General features: G+C 31.0%; 1 protein-coding gene across 4 annotated transcripts in view; it reads right to left on the reverse strand.

Moving 5' to 3' along the window:
- Positions 1-22,920, reverse strand: part of LOC117176113 (golgin subfamily A member 6-like protein 22) — a 251,380-nt gene that overhangs the window by 44,381 nt on the left and 184,079 nt on the right. For 2 of the 4 annotated variants that reach the window (XM_033366168.1, XM_033366166.1), the window contains exons 3-7: positions 15,465-15,591; positions 8,356-8,544; positions 7,760-8,047; positions 6,310-7,644; positions 1,136-1,981 (exon numbers count right to left, since the gene is read on the reverse strand). In XM_033366168.1, the coding sequence (XP_033222059.1) occupies positions 1,136-1,981; positions 6,310-7,644; positions 7,760-8,047; positions 8,356-8,544; positions 15,465-15,512 (2,706 nt within the window). In that variant the 5' untranslated portion in view covers positions 15,513-15,591. Of the gene's footprint in view, positions 1-1,135; positions 1,982-6,309; positions 7,645-7,759; positions 8,048-8,355; positions 8,545-15,464; positions 15,592-21,102; positions 21,192-22,920 lie in introns of those variants that run through there. The other 2 variants (XM_033366167.1, XM_033366169.1) reach the window with 2 other exon arrangements.

Here is a 22,920-nt window from a genome sequence, read left to right on the forward strand (position 1 = left end):
TCATAATTAAAAAAGTTAACATTAAACTTATTTTAATTTTGCACAAATTTCTCAAAAAAGAGAAGAAATCCTTTTAAATTGTATTATATTGACATGTGATATTTCAAGTGATTGGATAGATTTTTCTTCTAAAAAATGTTGAAATTCGCGACTAAAAAAAATCTCTATAACTTGCGAATATTCAGAGATTTCTGATTAGAAAGTGGGTAGAAATCACGAACAGTATAAAATTGACATCACTTTTAACAAGAAAATTTCAGCTTCATAAGTCATTGTTATAAAATTTGATTTATGGTAATCAATCTCAGTGAAATTACTGACGTTATCTTCCTAGGAAAAGTTTGTACAATTGCGTGACGAGAGTCTCTACACTTCAATTGCAGGAAGAGTCCTATTCAGTCTTAGAATCTCGCATACACCATGAAAATCTTCATTATTGTCTTTAGAATTTATAATTCGATACATTATAAGATTCTCATTTTAATGAGATATCTACTGCTTCTGAAATTTAATACAAGTATTTGAATGAAATATTTTGTAATTTATACCATTATGTGAAAAACTGGTTGAAGCTAATGATCCTTGAAATGTATTCAACGCTATAAAACTCCATCATCTTTGAAAAATCTTTAAGTATTCGAGAAAAAAAATCGTAAAATATTCTAAAATATTTTAATCTACGATAAAAATTCTATCATACCAAATATTCTTTCCACTTTAAAATTTAAAATAGAGATAAAAAATGATTTCTACCCAGACGAACCAGGATCGATTCTCCGTTATAAATACTCTACACAAATAAGAATGAATTTCTAATCAGACTATCAAAAATTCGTGGCTTAATCCAATGACGAAGAAACTATTTTCGATCACCATTAGATATAATAAATCATTACAGAACCAGTTCCAGGAATCTCGAGAGTCTTTGAAGAAAACAATTTCAGAAAATTGCTCAAATAACAATTTCTTCAGCAACTTTCGCGCGATTATAAACTCCACCTTCCTGCCACCTATTCTATCTCCTAATCCCGATTATATACAAAGTACATCAAAAAGATTAGCTAGACTGAACAAAAATGGGGAATTCGAATTAGCATTCGTTTCAAGAATTGCTCTTTTGCTCATCGATCCTAACCTCAGAGGTCCGGCTGTTCTTAAAACACTCGACAGTGATGAATGGTGCTACTGGCGGCGTTGGAGGACCTTGACCTTGAGGAACCACCACTTTTTCGCAAACTTCCACCACCGTAAGGCGCCTTTCCGCTGGCCTGGAGTCCATCACCTGGGTTGCCTTGATGGAAGAGGAACTGGAGGTAGGAATCAAGGATTTGGAAGAGCTCATATCTTCCATTTTGAAAAAAGGTACCTTGGAGCTACTTGAAGGACTGGTAGGAATCGGTACAGGGATTTCTGAAGTTTTCGTTAAATTGCGTAATTTTGGAGTATTAAATTTGGGAGAAGTGGGAGCAGCAACGGGAGAACTTAAAGAAGAGGTAGAGCCAGTAGGAGAAGATTTCGTGATTTTGCGAGGCAGAGGAGTTGGAATTTTGGAAGTTCTCGGAGAAATGCAAGGGATTGATTTCGCATCCTGGCAATTAACAGGACAAGTTGTTGTGTTGATATTAGATCTTGGGATTAATGCTGGAAAGTTTGGAGTTGGAGGAGAAGCTGGAGAAGAAGCCTTTGAAGAATCTGAGTCATCGAAAAAGAGGAAAACATTTGAGGAAGATTCCATCGGACTCTTTTCGCTGATGTCCAGCTTGAGACTAAGCTGAGAAATTTTTTCTACGGGATCAGTGGCTTTTGATGCTGCTAGGGATTTTGGTATGAGAATTTCGGGAGGAGTTCTTCGAGGTGGAACTTTGGGACTCTGATAGATGATTGGACGAGAGGAAGAAGGACTATTATTAATGTTAGTTACTACTAGAGTTTGTGATAGAGATTTGTTAGACTCTTCCCCAGAAGAAGATTCAGCAGTGTCCTAGAGAATCAGACCGACCCAGAAGAAAGATTTTAGAGATTAGACATCCATTACCAAGAGATGGAAGTGGTTTTTTCAACCACTTCAACTATAATTGAAGCGTCGGCAAGGAAAAGGTTGGAAAAACACTAATTTTTTCAAACAAATATCTCTTACAGGGTGTCTACTCAAATCCTGGAGGGAAATTCCCTGGCAATTCCAGGTTTTTTCCAGGTAGCTCAAATTTTTCCAGGTATTTTATGTTTTTTTTTCAGGTCTAATTTTTCACATTACAGAGCCATTCAAATATTTTGATTTTTTTTAAATAATAAACTCGGAATATGTATACAGTTACGCGAGTTTATAATAAATAATGTTGGTTTCTCAGTTTTTAAGGATTCAATTGATATGTGTAATTTAGAAAGCACTTACAACTTATATTACAAGATGTTCTTAAATATATAAGCAACATCGATTAGTTAAGTAATTAAATATTACTAAAAACATAACAATTCATTTCTTAAATTTAAAAAATAACAGCTTTCAATCAAAAATGGTACAGTTAAATTTTTAATTAAAATAATTTTCCTCAAGAAAAAAAGCAAATTTTTAAAAAAATAGTTCAATTTACAACCAAAGTGATGAATGATGAATCTTTAACTGAAATAGTTTAACTTTGAACCAACATGATATATTTACAAAAATGAAATTATGAATATTTGATAGAAATACTTAAATTTTCCACGAAAAAAATAAATTTTCAAACAAGCAGATAATTTTCTACCAAAAATACGATTTTTTAACAGAATAAATGAATTTTCAACCAAATAGTTGGATTATGAACTAAAAAAGATAATTTTTTAACAAAAAATGGAATAGTTACATTTTCAGATTTAGAAAAAAAAATTTTTAACCAAACGGATGAATTTTTAAATAAATAACGAGTCTTTAACTGGAATAATAGTTGAATAGTAAACCAAAAAGGTGAATTTTTCACTAAAATGATGAATCTTTTACAGTAATTGTTACGTTTTCAGTTTAAAAAATAATAATTTTCAAATAAAATAATGAATCTTTAACTGGAATAGTTGAATTTTAAACTTAAAAATATCAATTTTCAGCCAAAAATAGAATAGTTAAATTTTCAGTTAAAAAAAAAATTTAATCGAATTGATATGTTGTTAACTAAAATTATGAATATTTAACTCGAATAGTTGAATTTTCAAACAAGAAGATTCATTTCTACAAAAAGACGAGTTTTCAACAATATACGTGAATTTTAAATTAAAAAAGATAAATGTGAAAAAAAATTGAATAGTACAATTTTCATTTAAAAAAACAAATATTCAAGCAAATAGATGAATTTTCAACTAAAATGATGAAATATCTAAGTGGATATTCCAATTTTCGAAATAGTTAAATTTTCAAAATGATGCATTTTCAACTAAAATGATGAATCTTTAGCTGAAATACTTGATTTTTAAAACAGAAAGATGAATCTTCTGCGAAGAAAATTAATTTCTAATAGGATCTTTTTTCAAACAAAAATTGAATAGTTAAACTTCCAGTTAAAACAATTAATTTTAAGCTAAAAAGATGAATTTTTAACTAAAGTTAAGGAATATTGAACTGGATGAATTACATTTCCAGTTGAAAAAAAAAATTGTCAAGAAAGAAATAACAATTTTCAACAAAACAGTTAAAGTTTCAACTTTAATAATTAAATCGACAGTAAAAAAATTAACTTTCAGCCAAGGAAAAAACTAACTTTCAAAAAATCAGCTCAGTTTCCAACCAAATAGATGATTTTTCAATTAAAATGATGGACCTTCAAAAACAACAAATAGTTTTTAACGAAAGGGTTTAACTTTTAACCAAGTAATAACATTTTCGTTCCAAAAAAAGATGAGTAACACTTTCCAATTAAACAATGTTAAATGAAATGCAAATAAACTGCAAAATTTAGAACTTTTATAAATTATAAATTTCAAAGATTCAGATCAAGTTCCAAAAATCCAAATCCACGTTAATATTTTCAATAGTCTAAAGAGTCAAGCGATGAACTGTAAAAATTAAGAAAATTATATTATTTTAAGTACATTTAAGCTAGACACATTAATAATCAAAAATAATTTTTTGAATTCACATTTCTGCAATTAGAAGTTAAATTTTTTTTATTTTAAATAGTCTAGGCATCCTTCAAAAGCTTTAAAATGTTATTTCAAAATCTTGAGAAATCTAGAAGTGGTTTAAAATTTTTCCAAATTCAAAATGATTTTTGAATTTTTTCGGAACTTTTAAATATATATCAAGATGAATTGAATTTTTTCTATAATTTTTAAAAAATCCTGCAAATTAAAAAAAAATGAATTTGAATTTATAAATAACAATAGCAATAGCAATAGATTTTAAGAGATATTTAGATGTTTTAAAAAGATTCGAATTAAATTTAGAATTTGAAATAATTTCAAATACTTACAGCCGAATTTAAAATAAAATGTAGATTTTTGCAGATTTCTAACAAAAATTTAGAATATTTTAAGAATTATGAGAGACTTCAAACGAATAAAAAATTTTGTTAAGATTCTTAGTAAAATTGAAAATGACTTTTCACTTTGAAAAACTATGGAAGATTTTAAGGATTTTTTTTAATTTGCAGGATTTTCAAAAATTGTAGGAAAATTTCGATTAACTTTAAAATATATTTAAAAGTTCTGAAAAAATGTTGACACACTTCGTTTAAATTACTTGAAATAATTTCAAGTTTTTAATTAATTTTAAATCTTTTCAAAACTTCTAAATATCTCTTAAAATTACTCCAATTTTGTCTACAAACCATAAGTGTTAAATTGTTATTTATGCGTCAAAATTCAACAATTTCACTTATAAATTAAACACTTTTTAAATAGAATTTTCTTCGAAAATCTAAAGGTTCAAAGCTTTCTATCTAAAACAATTCAGTTTTAAATTATTTTCTTTTAAATATTTGGTTTCAATTTACTCGTATTAAATGAACAGTGAAATATTACTAAATATTAAATAATTATTCTTTTTCTACATCAAGAAATTTCAAATTAAATTGGATAAAAAATAAATAATTTAGACTCACGATATTTTAAATTTAATAAAAACCTTTAATTATGACTATATTATTATGGATTTATCTTTAAGTTGAAAATAGTAAAACGCACGCTTACATTTTTTAATGGCAAAAAAATTAATAGAAATAATATATTAATAAATTTATTTATTAAATTTAATATAAAAAATAATATAAAGGAAGACCTAAAACTCTGAATGAAAAATATATTATTGATAAATCATGAAAATTTGTATTAAAAAATAAAATTATCGGAATAAATGATATATTAATTTCAATTCTTATTAAGACTTTCGAATGGAAACAGCTATAATCTGAAAATTCTCTAATTTTGAACGGATCTAGAATTGTTTGGTAAAATCAATTATTGTTCAGATTTCTCTACTAGAGTACAGATCCATTTTAAAAATAATTTATTTCTTTATATTTACAGTTAATAAAATGAAACTGTTTTCCATAAAAAAATTTAACTTAAAATGCTTTTAATTTTTAATTGTTTAAATCTTCAAAATTGCACTTTAATTATTTTAAAAACCTATTAAAATCGAACTTGGGTAGATTTTTCTTCTGAAAATTCGTAAAATTCCCGGTTTCCCGGTCCGACAGCCACCTTTTCTTTATAAAAAAGTCTTCGATTTTTAAAACTTCTAATTAAAATTTTTTAACGCTTAAAACTGCATTTTAAAATTATTTAAATTAAAATATATGCTTAAACATTAAAAATCTAAAATGGAACATTTTTAAAGCGAAAGATTTTCGAATTAAGCATTCTAAACTAAATGATATAATAATTGATAAAAATCACAATTAGAAAAATTATTTAAAAAATGGTTGAAATCAAAGTTGGACAAAATTTTTATTCTAAAAATTCGTCAAATTCCTGGTCAAAAAATGAATTCACTGTCATTTCCCGATTATCCCCGGTCTCATAAAATTTCCAGTAATTTTCCGGTTTTCCAGGTTTCCCGGTCGAGCGGCCACCCTGATAATTGTAAATAAAATCTTGTCCGATGGAGTTGTAAACAACCTCTTTTGTTCTTTTTTATCTTAACATTGTTATTGAATTTTATATCGCAACATTAAAAAAAAAAAAAAATAGGCACGTTAGCGAAAAAATTGCCTGACTTAAAAAAAAAATCCTGACATTTCCAGGGCTTCCAGGTATAGTAGACATCCTATACTATTAATCTCCAACATTTACCTCGCCTAGCCTTTTTACAAACCCCATACGAATTGATCAAACTCTTACCTTCATTGTTGTCACTGCTTCTCTTTGACAGGCGACAATCATCTCTTCCAATATGGTTGGTTTCTCCTTCCGTAACTCCTTCTTTCTCACATCCTCCTTCCTGATTTCAATCACCTCCAAAATACGAGGCTCCGGTTTCTCCTCAATCACCGGCTGCTGCCTTTCCACATGACTATGAACAAGCTCCTCATCAATGGGTTCATCAGCCTGGCTAACCGAGCAGCTAACATCAGCCGTGTGGATTCCAGAATCCTCCCGATCCGTGTCATTCAGAATCTCAGCAGAAGAGGTTGAAGCCGGATAACGTCGTGTATAATCCAGCTCCTCCAAACTCTGAACTCTTTCGAAAGTGTCAGGACCGCTGGAAGCATCAGCATCCAGAGAGTCCAAACTCCGATGAAAAGCCGCCCTCGGCGCTCGGTACTCCGAATCCGGGGAGGAACTTCTTTCGCTAGGTGTCGAGTTATCGACCCTGTTTTCCGGATCCCGAAAGCAGAGTGGAGCGTGTTTAACCGAAGAATTCCTCTTCTCCAGTTCCTTGTTCCTCGCGGCGTCAAGAGCACTCAGACGATCTTTAATCGACCTCGCCGACAATTCTCCATTGTGTCGTGGCTCGTGAGGAGTTGCTGACGTAGTCGATTCATCACTGCTGCTGTACTTCTCCAGGGTAGAGAGCCTCTCTCTCAAAGGTCGAACGCTTTCCAAATCCTCGTTGTGATGGTTGATCTTCTCTCTCTCGGAAGCCTGCTTTTCCAGATGCGAGAGCCTCTCGCGGATAGAGTTCATGTCGCCAGAAAGCCTGTTCAAAGCCTTGCTGCTGGTCTTATCAACGGTCTCTGATTCACTCTTCTGCTTTTCAAGATGCGACAAACGCTCCTTGATGGTCTTCGAGCTGGGAAAGTCGGATCCGAGCCTGTTGTTGCTTTTGTTGTCGGTGCTCTTCGGCGATCCTTTCTCGAAGATCTCGCGTCTTTTCAGGATATCCACCTTCACGCCATTTGTTTCTTCGCTGAGACTCGTCTTCGAACCATTCATGTTCGATTTCGAGTTATCGAGCTTCGCGTCCAGGGTTACCAAGGATCTTCTGGGGATATTTTGTGAGACTCTGGAAACGTATCCTCGAATCGCTCCTTCGTAGGTGTATTCCTCGGGTTCTGGGGAACTCGCAGTTGCTGTCGCTGCCGAATCGTACTCGTGATTGTTGTGGTGATTGTTGTTGTGAAAACCATTTCCAAAGGTGGATTTTTTCAAGCTGCTGATGGAATCGTTACCGTTTTCGGTCAGCGTGTTGTCCACGTCTGAGTGGTTTTTCTCGATTTCACTGTCGCGGTCGCTCTGAAAGAAGATAATTCAGTTTTGGAATTAGTTTTCGAAGTTTTAGGGTTCATATTTATCTAGTTGGCGATGGCCGCCCATTCTGGTTCTTGGATATTGACGAGGATATACTTACGAGGACACTCTGTGCATCATCGTGTGTGTCGCCACTGACTGAGCTCTTGCCACTGCTGGTACCAATGCCAAGGTCACTCAAGTCGTTCGAGTCTTCTTCGTGGTACATGGCTAGACTCATACTCAATTTACGACCTCTGTTTCCTCGCTCTTCCATCATTTCTGAGAAAGTCTTACTTCGTCGTCGCTGTCGATCGTGTTCTTCTAATTCCAGTTTCTTTACTTCCACCACACGCTCAATTATGTGCTCCTGGCGCTTCCTTCTACTGCTTTTCCAGTTGTCTAGATTCTGCAAATTAAAAAAAATTTTCTTGCAATCTCTGGTAACATCCTTTAGGCTACTTTTTTTAAGAGTTTGCTTATTCACACTCTTAAATGTAGAAAAGTAGAAATATTCAAACTTCTGAGTTCATCAAATCCAACCTATTTTCATGTTTCTTTCACAAGTCAAGTCAAAGGACAAATGGAGAAAAAAAGGAATGAGAAATATCCCATATAAAATTACTCTCTATTGTTCGTAGGAATGTTGTGGATTGTTTTCCGGAAGATTTATTTATAACGTGGCTTGCTGTGAATGCCAAGTGTTATTTTACTCACCGACTGCCAGTCCTCGGGGTCTTCTCGCACCTCTTGCTTTATCTTTTTGACTTCTTGAACCTTCTGCAACTGCTCCTGGGCAGACCGGTAAAGCGAACAAGGGCCCACCTTCACAAACTGAAGGGGGTTTGTTGCTTGTTTCGGTGGAGTCTTGAGCGTGGTTTTTAATTTTGGTGGCTCATGTGTGACCTAAAACAAATAAAAAAATCGAATTTATAACGAATTTATACTGAATTTATAATTTATAACTACATACCTATAAAAAATAAAACTATATTTAATTGAAATTCGATGAGTTTGTCTAGGAGATGAATTCTTAATCAGAATAGAGTGAACTCTAGTATTTTAAGAAAAGCTAACAAAATTAGTTTGATTTAATTATATAATTCCGAATCGAGTATCTTTTCCAAATTATGTGGACTCGAGAAGTTGAGCGTCTACACCTGGGCAATGATCTGAGAATTTTGCAAAACAAAATCAAAGCTTAGCAAAATATTATCGCTTTTCAGCTTGAAGGACTGCATCAGAAACATATTTTCACTTGGAATTTCACAGATCAATATAGACTTAATATACAAGGGAGAAGACCGTACAACTCTTTCCTTTTCCTTTGCGTATGCGTGACAAGTACGTCTGTCTGGTATTTCAAGAGACGGTCAAATGCTTCAAAGGGGAAATATATTCCATATTTAAATTTAAATAGAAACTAGAGTGTTAAAAATTTCTCCACATTTCGTTCTATAATGAATTTTTAATCAAATAGTTGAATACTAGAGCCAAAAAACGATTTTCTTTTTCAAAAATATGAATATTTAACCAATACATATCAATTTTTAATCTAAAAGAGGAACATTTCAACAAAACAATTGAATTTTTGATTTAAAAAAATTCTTTTTTAACAAAGTAGTTCAATTTTCAAGGCAAACAATACGTTTTTAGCAAACTATTCTAATTTTACAGCCAAATAGTTGAAATTTGAAGCAAAACAAAGGAATTTGCAACGAATTAGTTGCAGTTTAAACCAAATAGTTGAATTTTTAAATGAAAAGGATAAGTTTTTAATTTTCCGTGAATTACAAAAAGGTTTATCTTTCAACCAAGTAGTAAAGTTTTCATTAACAAAAGATGCATTTTTAACACGAAATGTAGTAGTTGATATTTCAACCTAAAATTATGTTTATTTTAAATAAAACACAGTTGAATTAAACACAAAAAGAACGAATTTTCTACAAAATACTTTGAAACCTTTACCAAAAAAATTAGTTTTTAACCAGTTGCATTTTTACCTAAAAAAAGATAAAATTTCTACCAAAAAAGATTACTTTTCAATCCCAAAATATGAATTGTCAACGAAAAATGGAACGGCTAAATTTTAAGTTCAAAAAGTTTATTTTTAACAAAAAAGGATGAATTTTTAACAAATTAATTAAATTTTTAACTAGAGAGGTGAACTTTAATAAAAAATGACGAATCTTTAACAAAAGAATGAATTTTGAATAAAGTAGTTCAACTTTCAACCAAGTGGTAGAATTTTCAATGAAAAATATGAATTCTTTACGAAAAAATCTAATAGTTGGTATTTTTACTAAAAAGAATTCAATTTAAAATAAAAACAGATTTCATTTAAACCAAAAAATACCAATTTTCAACAAAATAGTTGAATTTGCAACCAACTCAAATTTACTTTTTACCAAAAAATTTGCATTTTGGCCAAATTTTTGAACAAGAAGATTAATTTTCTAATAAGAAGGAGATTCTTTAACCACATAATTGAATTTTTATCTAAAAATGACTAATTTAACAACCAGAAATGGAATAGTAAAATTTTCAATCAAAACAAAGTAGTTAGACTTCCAACCAAAAATGGTAATTCTCAATGAAAAATTTAATAGATGGATTTTAAACTCAAAACGATCAATTTTTAGCCAAAAATAAAATAGTTCAATTTTTAGATAAAAAAATTCATTTTAAAATAGAAAGAAATTAAATTTTCAATAAAGTATTTCAAGTCTTAAACAAAAAAATGATTTTTTAACAAAGTGGTCGAAATTTCAACCAAGTAATTGAATTGTCGACCAAAAAGATGGTTTTTAACAAAATAGTTGAATGTTCAATTAACTAACGAAATTTTCAGCCAAATAGTAAAATTTGTATACCAAAATAAATGAATTCTGAATAATTATTTTAAGAAAAGCTCATTAACTCAGTATCAATTTGCTAAAGCAGTAATATGCACTTTTTCGCAGTTTTGGAGAAAATCGACTGTAAAATATCCCCAAAAGGCCACATACATAGCTCGGGCATATTAGCGCTTCGACTTCGTAGCTGGAAGGTGCGTGTACGATTCTCGTTATTTATTTTTTAATTATTGAAATGTATAAAAATATAATTTACATACGATGGATTTTAAACTGAAATTGTGGCTTATAGAGGAAATTATACTTATAAACATTTCAAATAATATACAAAAATGAAATAAATAAAAAAAGTGCAGGCAGCGAGAATCGAAAACGCAACATTCCGTTTATGACGACGAAGCGCAACTGTCTGAGCTACCGGCCGTTCGGAAGTGTTTTTCGCGAATATTTCAATGTGGCGAATATTTCAAAGTCGATTTTCTTGAAAAGGGCGAAAAAAATCATAATAATGCATAAGCAAATTAATAGTCAGGTAATGAGCTCGTGTTCAACAAAAAAATGCACCTAAACTAAAATTCACAATTGGCGGTCTCCGCTTATAAGGGAAAAGACGGTAAGCAAAAAAGTGTGAAGTCTGTGTTAGTTACAAATGTTGCTAAGAAACTTTAGTGTCCCAAATCCATTTAAGGAAAACAGTAGAAGTTGTAGAAGGAAAATCAGAATAAAGTAGTAGAGAATGGAAAGCATACATTATAAATTGATTTAAAGCCCATAAATGGCTGTTTACTGAAAGATCAATGATATCAAGAGACACTTGGTACACTTGGTACACTTGGTTGCGCATTTATGTAATTTATAAGGGTATGGAATTGAGTGAAATTTTTTCCGCGGTTATTCCGAGAATTGGCACTGTTGATAGGGAAATCGCGAGTCAAGTTTGACGATCGACGAGTAGAGAAAACGAACAGGGCGCGCCAATCATCGAGTGTAGGTTGGTTATAGCAAAACCGGAAGCGGAACTTGGTTGGTCAGGATTAGGCCTTCGGAGACTTGTACGTAATATTTTAAAATGCTCATGTCGCTTCGATTCGGATTGACAGCGAGAAGAATTAACCGGCCTGAGCGAATATTCCATTTTTACTTTCCTTCACCATTTTTAAGTTCATTGACCAATTGGCTATACCTTTAATTTATTTCTAACAATGTTAATTCTTTTTTAGCTGTGACTAATGGTAATAAGTGATGATAATGGTAATAATGGTAATAAGTAATAATAATAAATAAATAATAAGTAATAATGGTAATAAGTGATAATAAGTAATAAATGACTAATGGTAATGAATTCGAGTCAATTGCAAAGTATTTGATTAATCAGGGTGGCAGAAAAACTTCATTTTCAAAATTCCTTGACATTCCTCTGACAAACATTAGTCAGGGAAAACTCAGGGAATTTCACTAAAAGTGACCTAATAATACTAATGATTTCACAATGGCCTTTTGAATTAAAAATAATTCAAACAATTCTATTTAAATTTCATGAAAATTCGAATGAATTTACAAAAATCCAAAAATATGCCATTAATTTCAATTAAAATGAAGTGAATTTAGAAGAATTTAAGAATGAGCAGAATTCAATTAGTCATACAAATTCATAGTGAATTTAAAAAAATAATTCAACAGAATTGAAAACAATCTACAAATATGAACAAATTAATTTAATTCAGTAATTTGAAATGAGCTTCGAAAAATGTAAAGAAATTCAAAAGAAAAGAATTCGATGAATTAAAGAGTTCAAGGTGAGTTAAAAAGAATTCAGGATGAATTAAACAAAAACTAAAAAGAAATTTTTAATTAATTACACTGAGTAGAATTGAGAGAATTCAAGTGAATTAAAAAAATTAAAGAGAATTCAGAGTAAATTCCAAATGAATTTAAATGAATTGCAAAAATTCTTTAAAAATCTCTTCAAATCTTTGAATTCTTTGACATCCATTCAAATATGATAAAATCCTTCGAAATTCTACGAAACCTACGAAATCCATAGGATGTCTTATAAAATCCGTTGGACTCTCTTAAAATATTTTTAAACATTATGTGTCCTGTAAAATCGTTTCATATCTTCCAGAATTCTAAGGAAATTCTTTACAACTGCATGACCATTTTTTCAAATCCATTAAAGTCATGTAAACCTTTGGATATCTTTTAAAATTATTAAAATACTCGAAAATCCCGTTAAATTTTTTTAATCACTTGTTAATTCCTTGGAATCTTTTAAAATACCCTAAGATATTTTTCCCCTTTGAGATCCCTTCAAACTATTGGAATAAATTAAAAATGAATTAAAACCTTTGAAAATTCCGTCAATAAAGTTCAAATCCTTCGAAATCTTTTAAAACCTCTAAAATATTTTGAATCCTTTGAAATCCCATTAAGTTATTGAAATTAATTTAAAAATTACTTGGAATTTAAAAAAATGGCATAATAGCTTTTGGAATCCCTTTAAATTATTGTAAATTATTCAAAATTCGTTCGAATCTTTTAAAATGCCAAGTGGCTAGGAACACCGAAAATATTTGTTCTACGCACACCAAATTTCGGTGAACCTAGCCGCCCTTTCAAGTTTCCTTAAGCGAAACGAAATTATTTGTTCTACTCTTCCCGAATTTTGGTGAGCGTAGACACAGACCTTAAAATACCCCAAAATATTGCAAATCCTTTGAAATCTTTCAAAATCACTTGAAATCTTTTAAGGCTCCCGAAGAATCATTGGATTTTTTGATAATACTCTAAAATCTTAAAAATCCTTTGAAATCCCGTCAAATTATTCACGTCTGTTAATACTTTAAAACATTTTTTTAAATATTTTAAAGAAATTCAAGAAAATTCAGAAATAAGTATAGACCTGAATTCAATAAATTCCCTGGCTCTTCCCTGATTTTCAGGTTTCCCCTGACCTATGGCTGTCCTGGAACAACTATTTCACATTAATAGGTTTTGAATAATCAATATTTCCATTGAATGAATGTTACTAGAAATATAAACAATAAAAATTGTTTAATTATTCAAAATTAATGGTATAATAAAAAAGACATAGATTTGAGTGGCGTTGACATTTTTATAAGTCAAGTGCACATTAGCATGAAAAATATATAGGAATTTAAAGAGCGAGAAACGGTGCTTATAAATAGCTTATCATAAAAACAGCATAGTTTATTGATTATGTAAAGCGTTTAAAACATAAACTTTCCAATCTTTGTGAATTTTATGAGCTACTTGAAGTACTAGGGTATCTAGCTATGTGAATTTCTTTATTTGAATTTGCAATCCTTTGAAAGAGTTATTTTAAAATAAAAAAACTTCAAGATTGGAAATTTTGTAATTTAGCACTATAAATATTTGATAGAATCAAAATGAAGCACTGAAAATTAACCAAAAATATGAAATTCAAAGCAAAATTTTCATATTTCAAACAAAAAAAATGTATTCTAAACTGAATTTTACTAAAAAAGACTATCTTTCATAGTTAAATTCTTAACCAAAATAAAATAAATTTTAATCAAAGAGTTGCAATTATAACAAAAAATATCATAATTCTACCAAAAGAGATGGATTTTCAACCATGAATATATGAATTTTTAACAAAAAAGTTTATTTTCAACCAGTTGCACTTTCACCCAAAATGTGAATTTTAAACATGAGGCAGAAAAGTTTAAATTTTCAGTTAAAAAAAATTTATAAAAAAAACGAATTTTTACCAAAATAGATGAACCTTTCAGAAAAATTTGTTTGAACAATGTAATTAAACTTTCAACCAATAAGATACATTTTTAACTAAAATTATGAATCTTCAACTGGAATAGTTAAATTCCTGTTAAAAAAATTAATTTTAAACCAAAGAGATTAATTTTCAAGCAAAGAAGATTTTATTTAAGTTTTCAACCGAAAAATAAGAATTTTCAACAAACCACTCAAAATTCAACCAAATAGTTCAATTTAAAACTAAAAACGATCAATTTTTAATAAAAGATAGAGTAGTTAAATTTTCAGTTCAAAAAATAGATCATTAACAACAACAAAAATAAATTGTCAACAAAATAGCTACATTTTCAAACAATAAAATTAATTTTTAACGAAGTAGTGCTCCAACCAACTAGTTGAAGTTTTAACCGAAAGAAATTAATTCTTAATAAAAGATGTAATAGTGAAATATTATACTAAAAGCGACCAATTCTTAATTAAAAATGGAAAAGTTAAACTTTTAGTAAAGAAAATTAATTTAAAAAAAAAGAATTTTCAACAGAATAATATAAGAAAGATAAGATGCATGGATCAGTTTAATAACCATAGTGAGGAAAAATAGATGAAATTACATGTGCGCATATAATAAATCGAATGAAAATGGAGATAGCCTTAGACCCGTTTCGCTTTCCCTTGTATTATAAATAAAATTAGTACATAAATCGTTCAAAAAAATAATCTGAAATATATATTTTCATTTATTTGATAAGCAAATAGCATTATTTAATAGAAAAAAGGGAAATTATTTTGTAGTGTCAGTACAAAGTAGATAAGTATGACCCGGCTCTAACGCTAGATTCCTGTCACCGATATGTTACCAACATCGAGATCATTCCACAGCTCCAGCGGTTCGTGTTCATTCCATGTTTCAAGAATATTCCAGAAACTAGCTTGGATTCGTATTTTAATTAAATGTATTATCTACAAGGAAGCAATCAATCACCCTTGTCTTTCTAATAACTATACTAATTTTGAAGGGTGCTGGGGAAAAACGACTTCAGTCCACTTTTTCCTCAAAATGAGCTAGAGGTTCTGCGTTATCCCCTCCTCTCGTCCACCCGGGAATGTGGCGTAGTTTTAAAATGGTTCATATATTGTGTTTATAAAATTTCTTATGAGATTGCAATACAATAATTTAATAATATTTATCTAAAAACGAAAGAAAAATCTTACCGTCCTGTCGTTTCGCCGCTCAGTGGCGGTTGTTTGCGAGGCAGGCATCTTCTTTCCTTCCTCTTCGATCCTTCTCTTCAGTGTAGTAAGACTCCTCGTAATGTCGGGTCCATCCTACGCTTGGCTCCTGAAAGATAAACAGGAAGCCTTAATAAGGACAGATTCGTTTTACTCTTAACACAAGATAAGAGAAAAGATCCTTTCATATAGATACATAGACATATAGGGAAGTGTAGAAAGGGTGACCCAGCAAAAGATACACGTCCTATTCTATAGGTACCACCTAAGTACATATTGAAGCTTGCCTTCTTGTCTAGATTTCTATTACACACTATACACTCAAAGACTCAATTTTCTTTTCCAAAATCAACTCACCACCTCCGGTTATCCTTTCTATCAATAATATTACATATTTTACGATCACGGAGGTGTAAGTGGTTTAAAAAAAAAAGAAAACATTGCATCAAAATCTCTTAAAGAAAAATTACTTCTACACAGTAAAACTGATTCAGGAGATAATATCAAGAGAAATATGCACTTTCACTTTCATTTAATAAAGTTAATTTTAATTTTCTGTTTGTCTTCGCTGGACTTACGCGTTATGTAAAATTTACTATGGGGCCATTTCAGGAGAGTGGCTAATATCTCGGGGCATTTATCAACCCGATGATCTAATACCAGAGCCGTGTGAACATTTTCTTATTGTCCTGCGAAGCAATTGTTTTCAGTAAAGGTTAAACAAATAACCTGCATATCGAAATCGCATATTTCGAATACTGTTCAGATGTTTCACGGTTGTTTTACACTAATCTTTTATGCAGGGGGCACCTGAACTTTTAAGTAAAAACTTTCTCTCTAAATTTCTTGGAGTGAAAATTAAACTCCAACTCTGGAGCGACTGCTATATCAACTACAATGGAGTGATAATGTCTTTTGGTTGGAGTCAGAAGCTTGACTCCCTCCATGGAAGTTACATGTTCGCTTCCAATTACAGTCATTATCGGTTGACTCCAACTCCTATAGTTCCTTTTTTGACGCCAAAGAGGAGTGATCATGCGAATCACTCCAACGGGAGCGTGAGGTGACTCCAGCTTGCGCGGTGCAGTGTGATAAAAGCGGAGTGATGGTGGGTGGGGGTAGCGATACCAGGTAGCAGACAGGACAGCGTCGTTTTGGTGTACTTTTTCATTTTCATTCTAGTTTTCGTGGTAGTAGGTGACGCGTCAAGCAGTTAATTTGGAAAAGTGACAGTATTTTAGTGTTTTGTTTATCAATGAGTACATCAGATTTCCTTATGGTAAGTGGCTTTTAATTCTTATTATTCAACTTATGGTCATGTAAAAGTCCAAAATAAGAGGATTCACTTTTGAGATTTCATTTTAGGAATCATAAGAGCTGTTGCTTTTGAGTTTTCGGAGTCCAGACGCGGCCTGTATAAAAGATGTTTTAAAGAACATAAGATGTCTGCAAAGTGTAGGGCTATTTATTTATAAAATGTAGAATATGCATCAATAATTGATTAAAAACTTCTATCCTCAGGATTCTTTGAAAACTCCTGACGAATTAGTAGATTTCCTGCAGTCGAAAGGAGTCTACGTGGACGCCATCAATTCATTAAAAGGTTCGTAAATTATATTATTTATATTATTTATGTGTGTAAGATAATGCTTGCAGTTACCAAATCATTCGATTAAAAAATTTATAACTTAGTTGCATATTGTATACATACTGCATACTGCTAAGAAAGTCCGTATTGGTTAGAAAATTAATTTCTTCATATTGAAAATCGAAGTATTGCATTTTTGTAATGTTTGTAACTGTTTGGTTGAAAATTAGCCTTTTTAGGACTAAAGGCCAAATATTTAATTCCAATTTTGTGTATTTTATTTAAATTGAGTTTTGTTCGTGGTAAAAAATCAATCTCCTTGGTTAAAGATTCATCTTTTTTTCCAAAAATAAGCTATTGCAGTTACATTTTCACAAATTCAGTTGGAAATACATCTTTTTTTACGAATTAGTAGCGAATTAGTAACGGGTATGATTATTCTTTGCATTTAATAGTAGAATTTCCTAAAAAAACTATGTATTTTCATCTGAAATTATGAAACTTTAGCTGGGATAGTTAATTTGTGAACTAACAAGGTGAAGCTTCCACCAAAAAGATTGATTGTCAAGCACCGCACATACTGAAATTCAATAAAATGCATGAATTTCAAAGAAAATAGTTTAAGTTTAAACTTGAATACATAGAATTTTAACCAAACAATTACATTGTCAAACAACGAAGATAATTCTTCAAGGGAAAATTAAATACTCAACATTTCAGATAAAGAAATTAGTTAATAAGGGCAAACCTGTCTTGTTTTTCAAAAATTCAAATATTACATTTGAAAAATAATAATATTATTTAGTGATTAATAACTTTGCTGTAGAGTGTTATACTGCTGTCCTAAAAATCAATTTTTATTCTGGTCTTAGTCCTATATTAAATAGATGATTCTAAAAATTCTTTAAGCATATAATTATACATATATAAGAACAATTTGTGACACTAAGATCTGATTTTTAAATATTTCGAACATAAAAACTAATATATACTATTTTTTCAGGATGAAACCCTAATGGACAAAGTAAGTAACGAGATAATTCTAAAAGAAAGTGGTGCAGAAGAGACGCTAGTAGACACATGGGAAAGAAATCGGTTAAGATGGTTCGGGCATGTTGAGAGAATGCCAAATGAACGACGTAACGAAACAAGTGTATCAAGGTAAAGTAAATGGCAGCGTGCCCAGGAGTAGACCGCGGAAAGAACGGTTAGAATGTGTGAATGAGACCCTAGTTAGAAGAGACATAAGAAGTCACAGAAACACGAGAGCCTGCATGAAAAAATGCATGGACATACAAGAAGCTAGAGAAGTATGCCAGGACAGGAAAGTATGCCGGCAAATAGTTAATAAAAATAGTGTCAGTAGAGTTAATGACGCCTGAAACAAAGATCTTGGCTACAAATGGACCCAAGTGGGGAACCTTACATAACGACTTCGTGAGGTTCTTCACTTGGGGTGATTGCTAAAGAGATTGATCAGCAACCTGGGTCGGAGCAGTGTTGAGGAACGAACGTGTTATTTACTTAAATAGCACGAGAATTCTGGATCAATCTGAAAAATCTCTGTCCCTTCCACACACTACTCCTTTCCCCTACCGAGTGAGTCACGCCTACCCCGAAAGGGAAATGGCTTAATGGTGTGATAATAATAATAATAATAACATCAGCGAACCTACTATGGATGTCTCAAGTGCCCTAATGTATCTCGCTACTATCGCTTCTACTCAACAGTCTTGCAAAAGAGACATTTAACCAACTTTTCTGTTTAATCGTCCATTGTTTTATTTTATAGATTTTTTCTGATTTGATTTATGTTTGATTAATTACTTCTTTATAATATAATAATAATAATTATTAATTAATAATATAATAATAATAATAATAAAAAGCCTCGGTGACTCAGTTGGTTAGACACTCGGACTTCACCTAAGAGGTCCGGGATTCGATCCCTGAGCCGGTACCTCTAGAAAATTTTCAATGTACCTTTACCGAGGTTCTGGTGGTTCGGAACCCACCTTAAGCTGTAGGCCCCCCCCATCGTGCACTTGACTGCAACCCAGTCCGTCAATGATGGGATAAAAACCAGACTTTGTCCAATATGTCTGGGCAGACTGCTCTCATCAGATCACTTGATTGCATTATAAAAATGCGCCCGTGACTGATGATATATGCCGGGACAGCCCCGTGCAAAAATGATCAATTAAAAATTCAACTCTAACCAGAAATGCCTTCAACATGTTGGGCAGTACAAGCCTGTGACAACATTTCAACACAGAAATGTTTTTTATAATAATAATAATAATTGTTTTTACGTTTATACTGTTAAATTCTGCGATCTCTTATATAATATATTTAACGTTTTCCTTTCCATGTCATTCCTTTAAAAATAATTAAGTAAGCCCATTGGGAACGAAATTTAAGTCCTTAATGAACTCAAAATACCGCTCCAATGACGTCAGCTATATGACTCCAACAGCTTGAGACACGCAACTCACTCCCAGTTGAACATACACGATCGTGTATTGATCAAAAAATTGATCAAAATTAAACTGTGAACTAAAAATGAATTTTCAGCCCCTTAGTTGAAATTTTAACTAAAAATGATAACATTTTAACCATAAAAGGAAGTTACATTTTCAATTGAAGAAAAATTGTTCTATTACAAAAAAAAGACACCAATTGTCAACAAAATAATCAAATTGTCAACAAAACAGAAGAATTTTCAATTCCATCTACTAAAAAAAGAAGATTTAAAAATTATGTATCTCCAACCAAAAAATAAATTTTCAAGAAAGCAGTACATTTCTCAAATAAGCAGTTAAATTTTCAGCGAAGAATATTAGTATTCTGCAAAAAATATCATTTTTTTAAATATATAACAATTTTTAACCAACTAGTTGAGTTTTCTATAAAAAAATATCAATTTTTTAACAGAATACATGAATATTCATCCAAATAATTAACTTTTCAACTAGAAACGAAAAATGTACAATAAAAAGTGGAGTTTTTAAGTTTTCTTTAAAAAAATGTGCAACGAAAAAAATCGAATTTTCAACAAAATAGTTGCATTTTCAAAACAAACCGTTAAACTAAAATCGACCATTTTTTAACAAAAAAATTAATTTTAAGAAGTTCAGTTCTCAACTAAGTACTTGAATTTTCAACTAGAAAAAAATAGTAAACTTTTAACTAAAAATTCTTCAATTTTTCACTAGGAAAGATCCATTTTTAACCCACCATGGAATAGTACAATTTGCAGTCAATAAAATTAATTTTCAACGAAAACAACTAGGATGGCCTATGTAAATTACTCTGAATTACCTATAGATTACTCTCGATTACAAGTTAAATACTTTCATTACCTAATTACTTTGAAGAAGTGGATTAGCCTAGATTATATTTGGATGATTCAGGATTGCAAATGTATTACTTGAACTACCGCGAATGATCTGGATTAGGCCATATTAAAAGTGGATTACTCCTCATTAGAACTTCATTACTCTAGATGTCAAGTGTATTACTCCAGCTTAAAAGTGGATTGCTTTAAATTAAAATCGGATTGCTCGGGAATACAGGTACTACTCAAAATTACTAAAATTACACCTGATTACAATTGGATTACTTTGGATACTGAGATTACTCCGAGTTACTTGAATTATTTCAGATTAAAAGTGGATTATGTCGTATTACAAGTACATTAATTCGGTTTGCAAGTGGACTAAACCGGATTACAACTGGATTATTCCAGATTACAGGTGGATTATTGCAGATTACAATTGGATTATCCCTGATTACAAGTGCATTATTTCCATATTACAAGTGGATTAATTCCAGATTACAAGTGAATTATTTCGCATTGCGCTGGATTAACAGTTTGAATAACCGAGCGGTCCAGCGGATTACCAGAGTTGTTTCCCCTTCAAGTTTGATTTGAATAATAATATGAAATTTACGGTATTAACAATGAAAATCAAAGAGGGTCTCGATTGGTTCTAATGAATAATTGATTGTTTTAGAAAGCTAGTTGCCTACCTGCGACGAGGTTCGCGTCCTAGTACCAACTTTCAATCGCCAATCGGTTCAACAGACGACTAAGAACAAGTCAAGGGACTGACAGCATCGGAGAGCCATGTAAAATGTTCTTTTCACGACATCCTAGATATATCGTTTAATGGCATCCCTTATCAAGCGACAGTAGCGACACGTATGAAAATACCGAGCAAGTATCGCGGACTTCGTGCCAGCCGGTCACGTCCAAGACCCGTAGGCCAGAGAGTTCGCTATCTTTTATAACATTGTAGCGTGACTAGATTAATTAGCGCATCGAGGCAAGTGTCCCTTTTTTCCAGTTATTTCTATCCAATATGCAAAGTCAAGGAATAAGAAAAGCAGAGAAGTGCCTCGATGAGAGACAGGCTACATCGCAACGTAATTATAATATCGGTTCAGGGCATTTATTCAAATAACACTTGAAGCTCCTCATGTCTATCATAGAAATCCATATCTCACTTTCTTCCATTTTATTTTTTTCATATTTAAATGTTCTCATTCATTTATATCCGTTTATATATTAGAGACAAGCACCTTTGATGTTTTGAGAGAAGTATTTAGAAACAAAGTGAAAAAAATATATTTTAAGCAAAAGACGAACTTTAGCCAAACGGTTTAATCTTTAACAAGCAAAAGAGATGAATTTTCAGCCAAATGATTTAACTTTGAACTAAACAGATCAAAGTTCCAACTAAAAAGGTGAAATTTAAAAAAAAATTATCAATTTTTTAAACAAAATACTTTAAAATTCAACAAAAAACAGTTGCATTTTCTACCAATAATTTTCAAACCAAAAAAAAAAACGAATTTTTTAGAAGCTAGTTGAATTATCAATCGGAAAAGTAAGTTTCAAAAACATGATCATTTAAAACCAAAAATATCATTTTAGGCCAAGAAATATCAATTTTCAACCAAATAGTGGAATTTTCAACAACAAAAAATTAATTTCAATCCAAACACTTGCATTTACATCTAACCAGTTGAACTTTTATTTAAAAGAGACAAATTTTCAACAAATTAGTTGAATTTTTAACCATACGGTTGAAATTTCAACCTACAAAGATAAATTAAAAAAAAAGATTAAACTTTAACCAGAAACAGTTGCATTTCCAACCAAATAGTGGAATTTTCAACAACTAATAATTAATTTTCAATCAAAAACTTGCATTTATAACTTACCAGTTAAATTTTCGGTCAAACGAAACGCATTTTTAACCAAATATTAAAATTTTTTAGAAGACCGTGACTTCTGTTAGAAGAAGATTCAGAACGATTTTGTAGGTATTCTTAAAACTAGAAAAATGGAATTTTTATTTTTCAAAAAGCGTAATCACGATTAAAGCAACAATTATACTTCTTACAATAACAACAAAAATGGTCCGAATTAAATTTGGAGATCTTTTGTGATGAGCAATTTTGCTTCTAAACTTTTTTTTCGTAACTCGTTAAGTTTTTTTTTTCGAAAATGTAATTTTTATATTTTTGAAAACCTTTTTCGATGGATAAAAACAAAAATACTCTAGGCAGACACCTTCGTAAAAAAAGTTTTTTTTCTGACTCAGGGAGCCTCGAAACGTGGAGATTTAATGAAAGCGCATGAAGTCAAATTTTACATAAGACTTACCTTCTCATTTGGATGAGAATGTAAAAAAAAAAATATTTATTCACTCCGCTTTAAATCCATATCTTTTCCTGGTTTTCCAGGTTGCTCTAAGAACCTTGATAATAGACTAACAACCCTGATAATAGACTAATCGAATTATAATTCTGTCTCTCCAAACACGAATTGTTTGCCGAAAG

This window comes from Belonocnema kinseyi, chromosome 7 (assembly GCF_010883055.1).
Source record: "Belonocnema kinseyi isolate 2016_QV_RU_SX_M_011 chromosome 7, B_treatae_v1, whole genome shotgun sequence".
NCBI lineage: Eukaryota > Metazoa > Arthropoda > Insecta > Hymenoptera > Cynipidae > Belonocnema > Belonocnema kinseyi.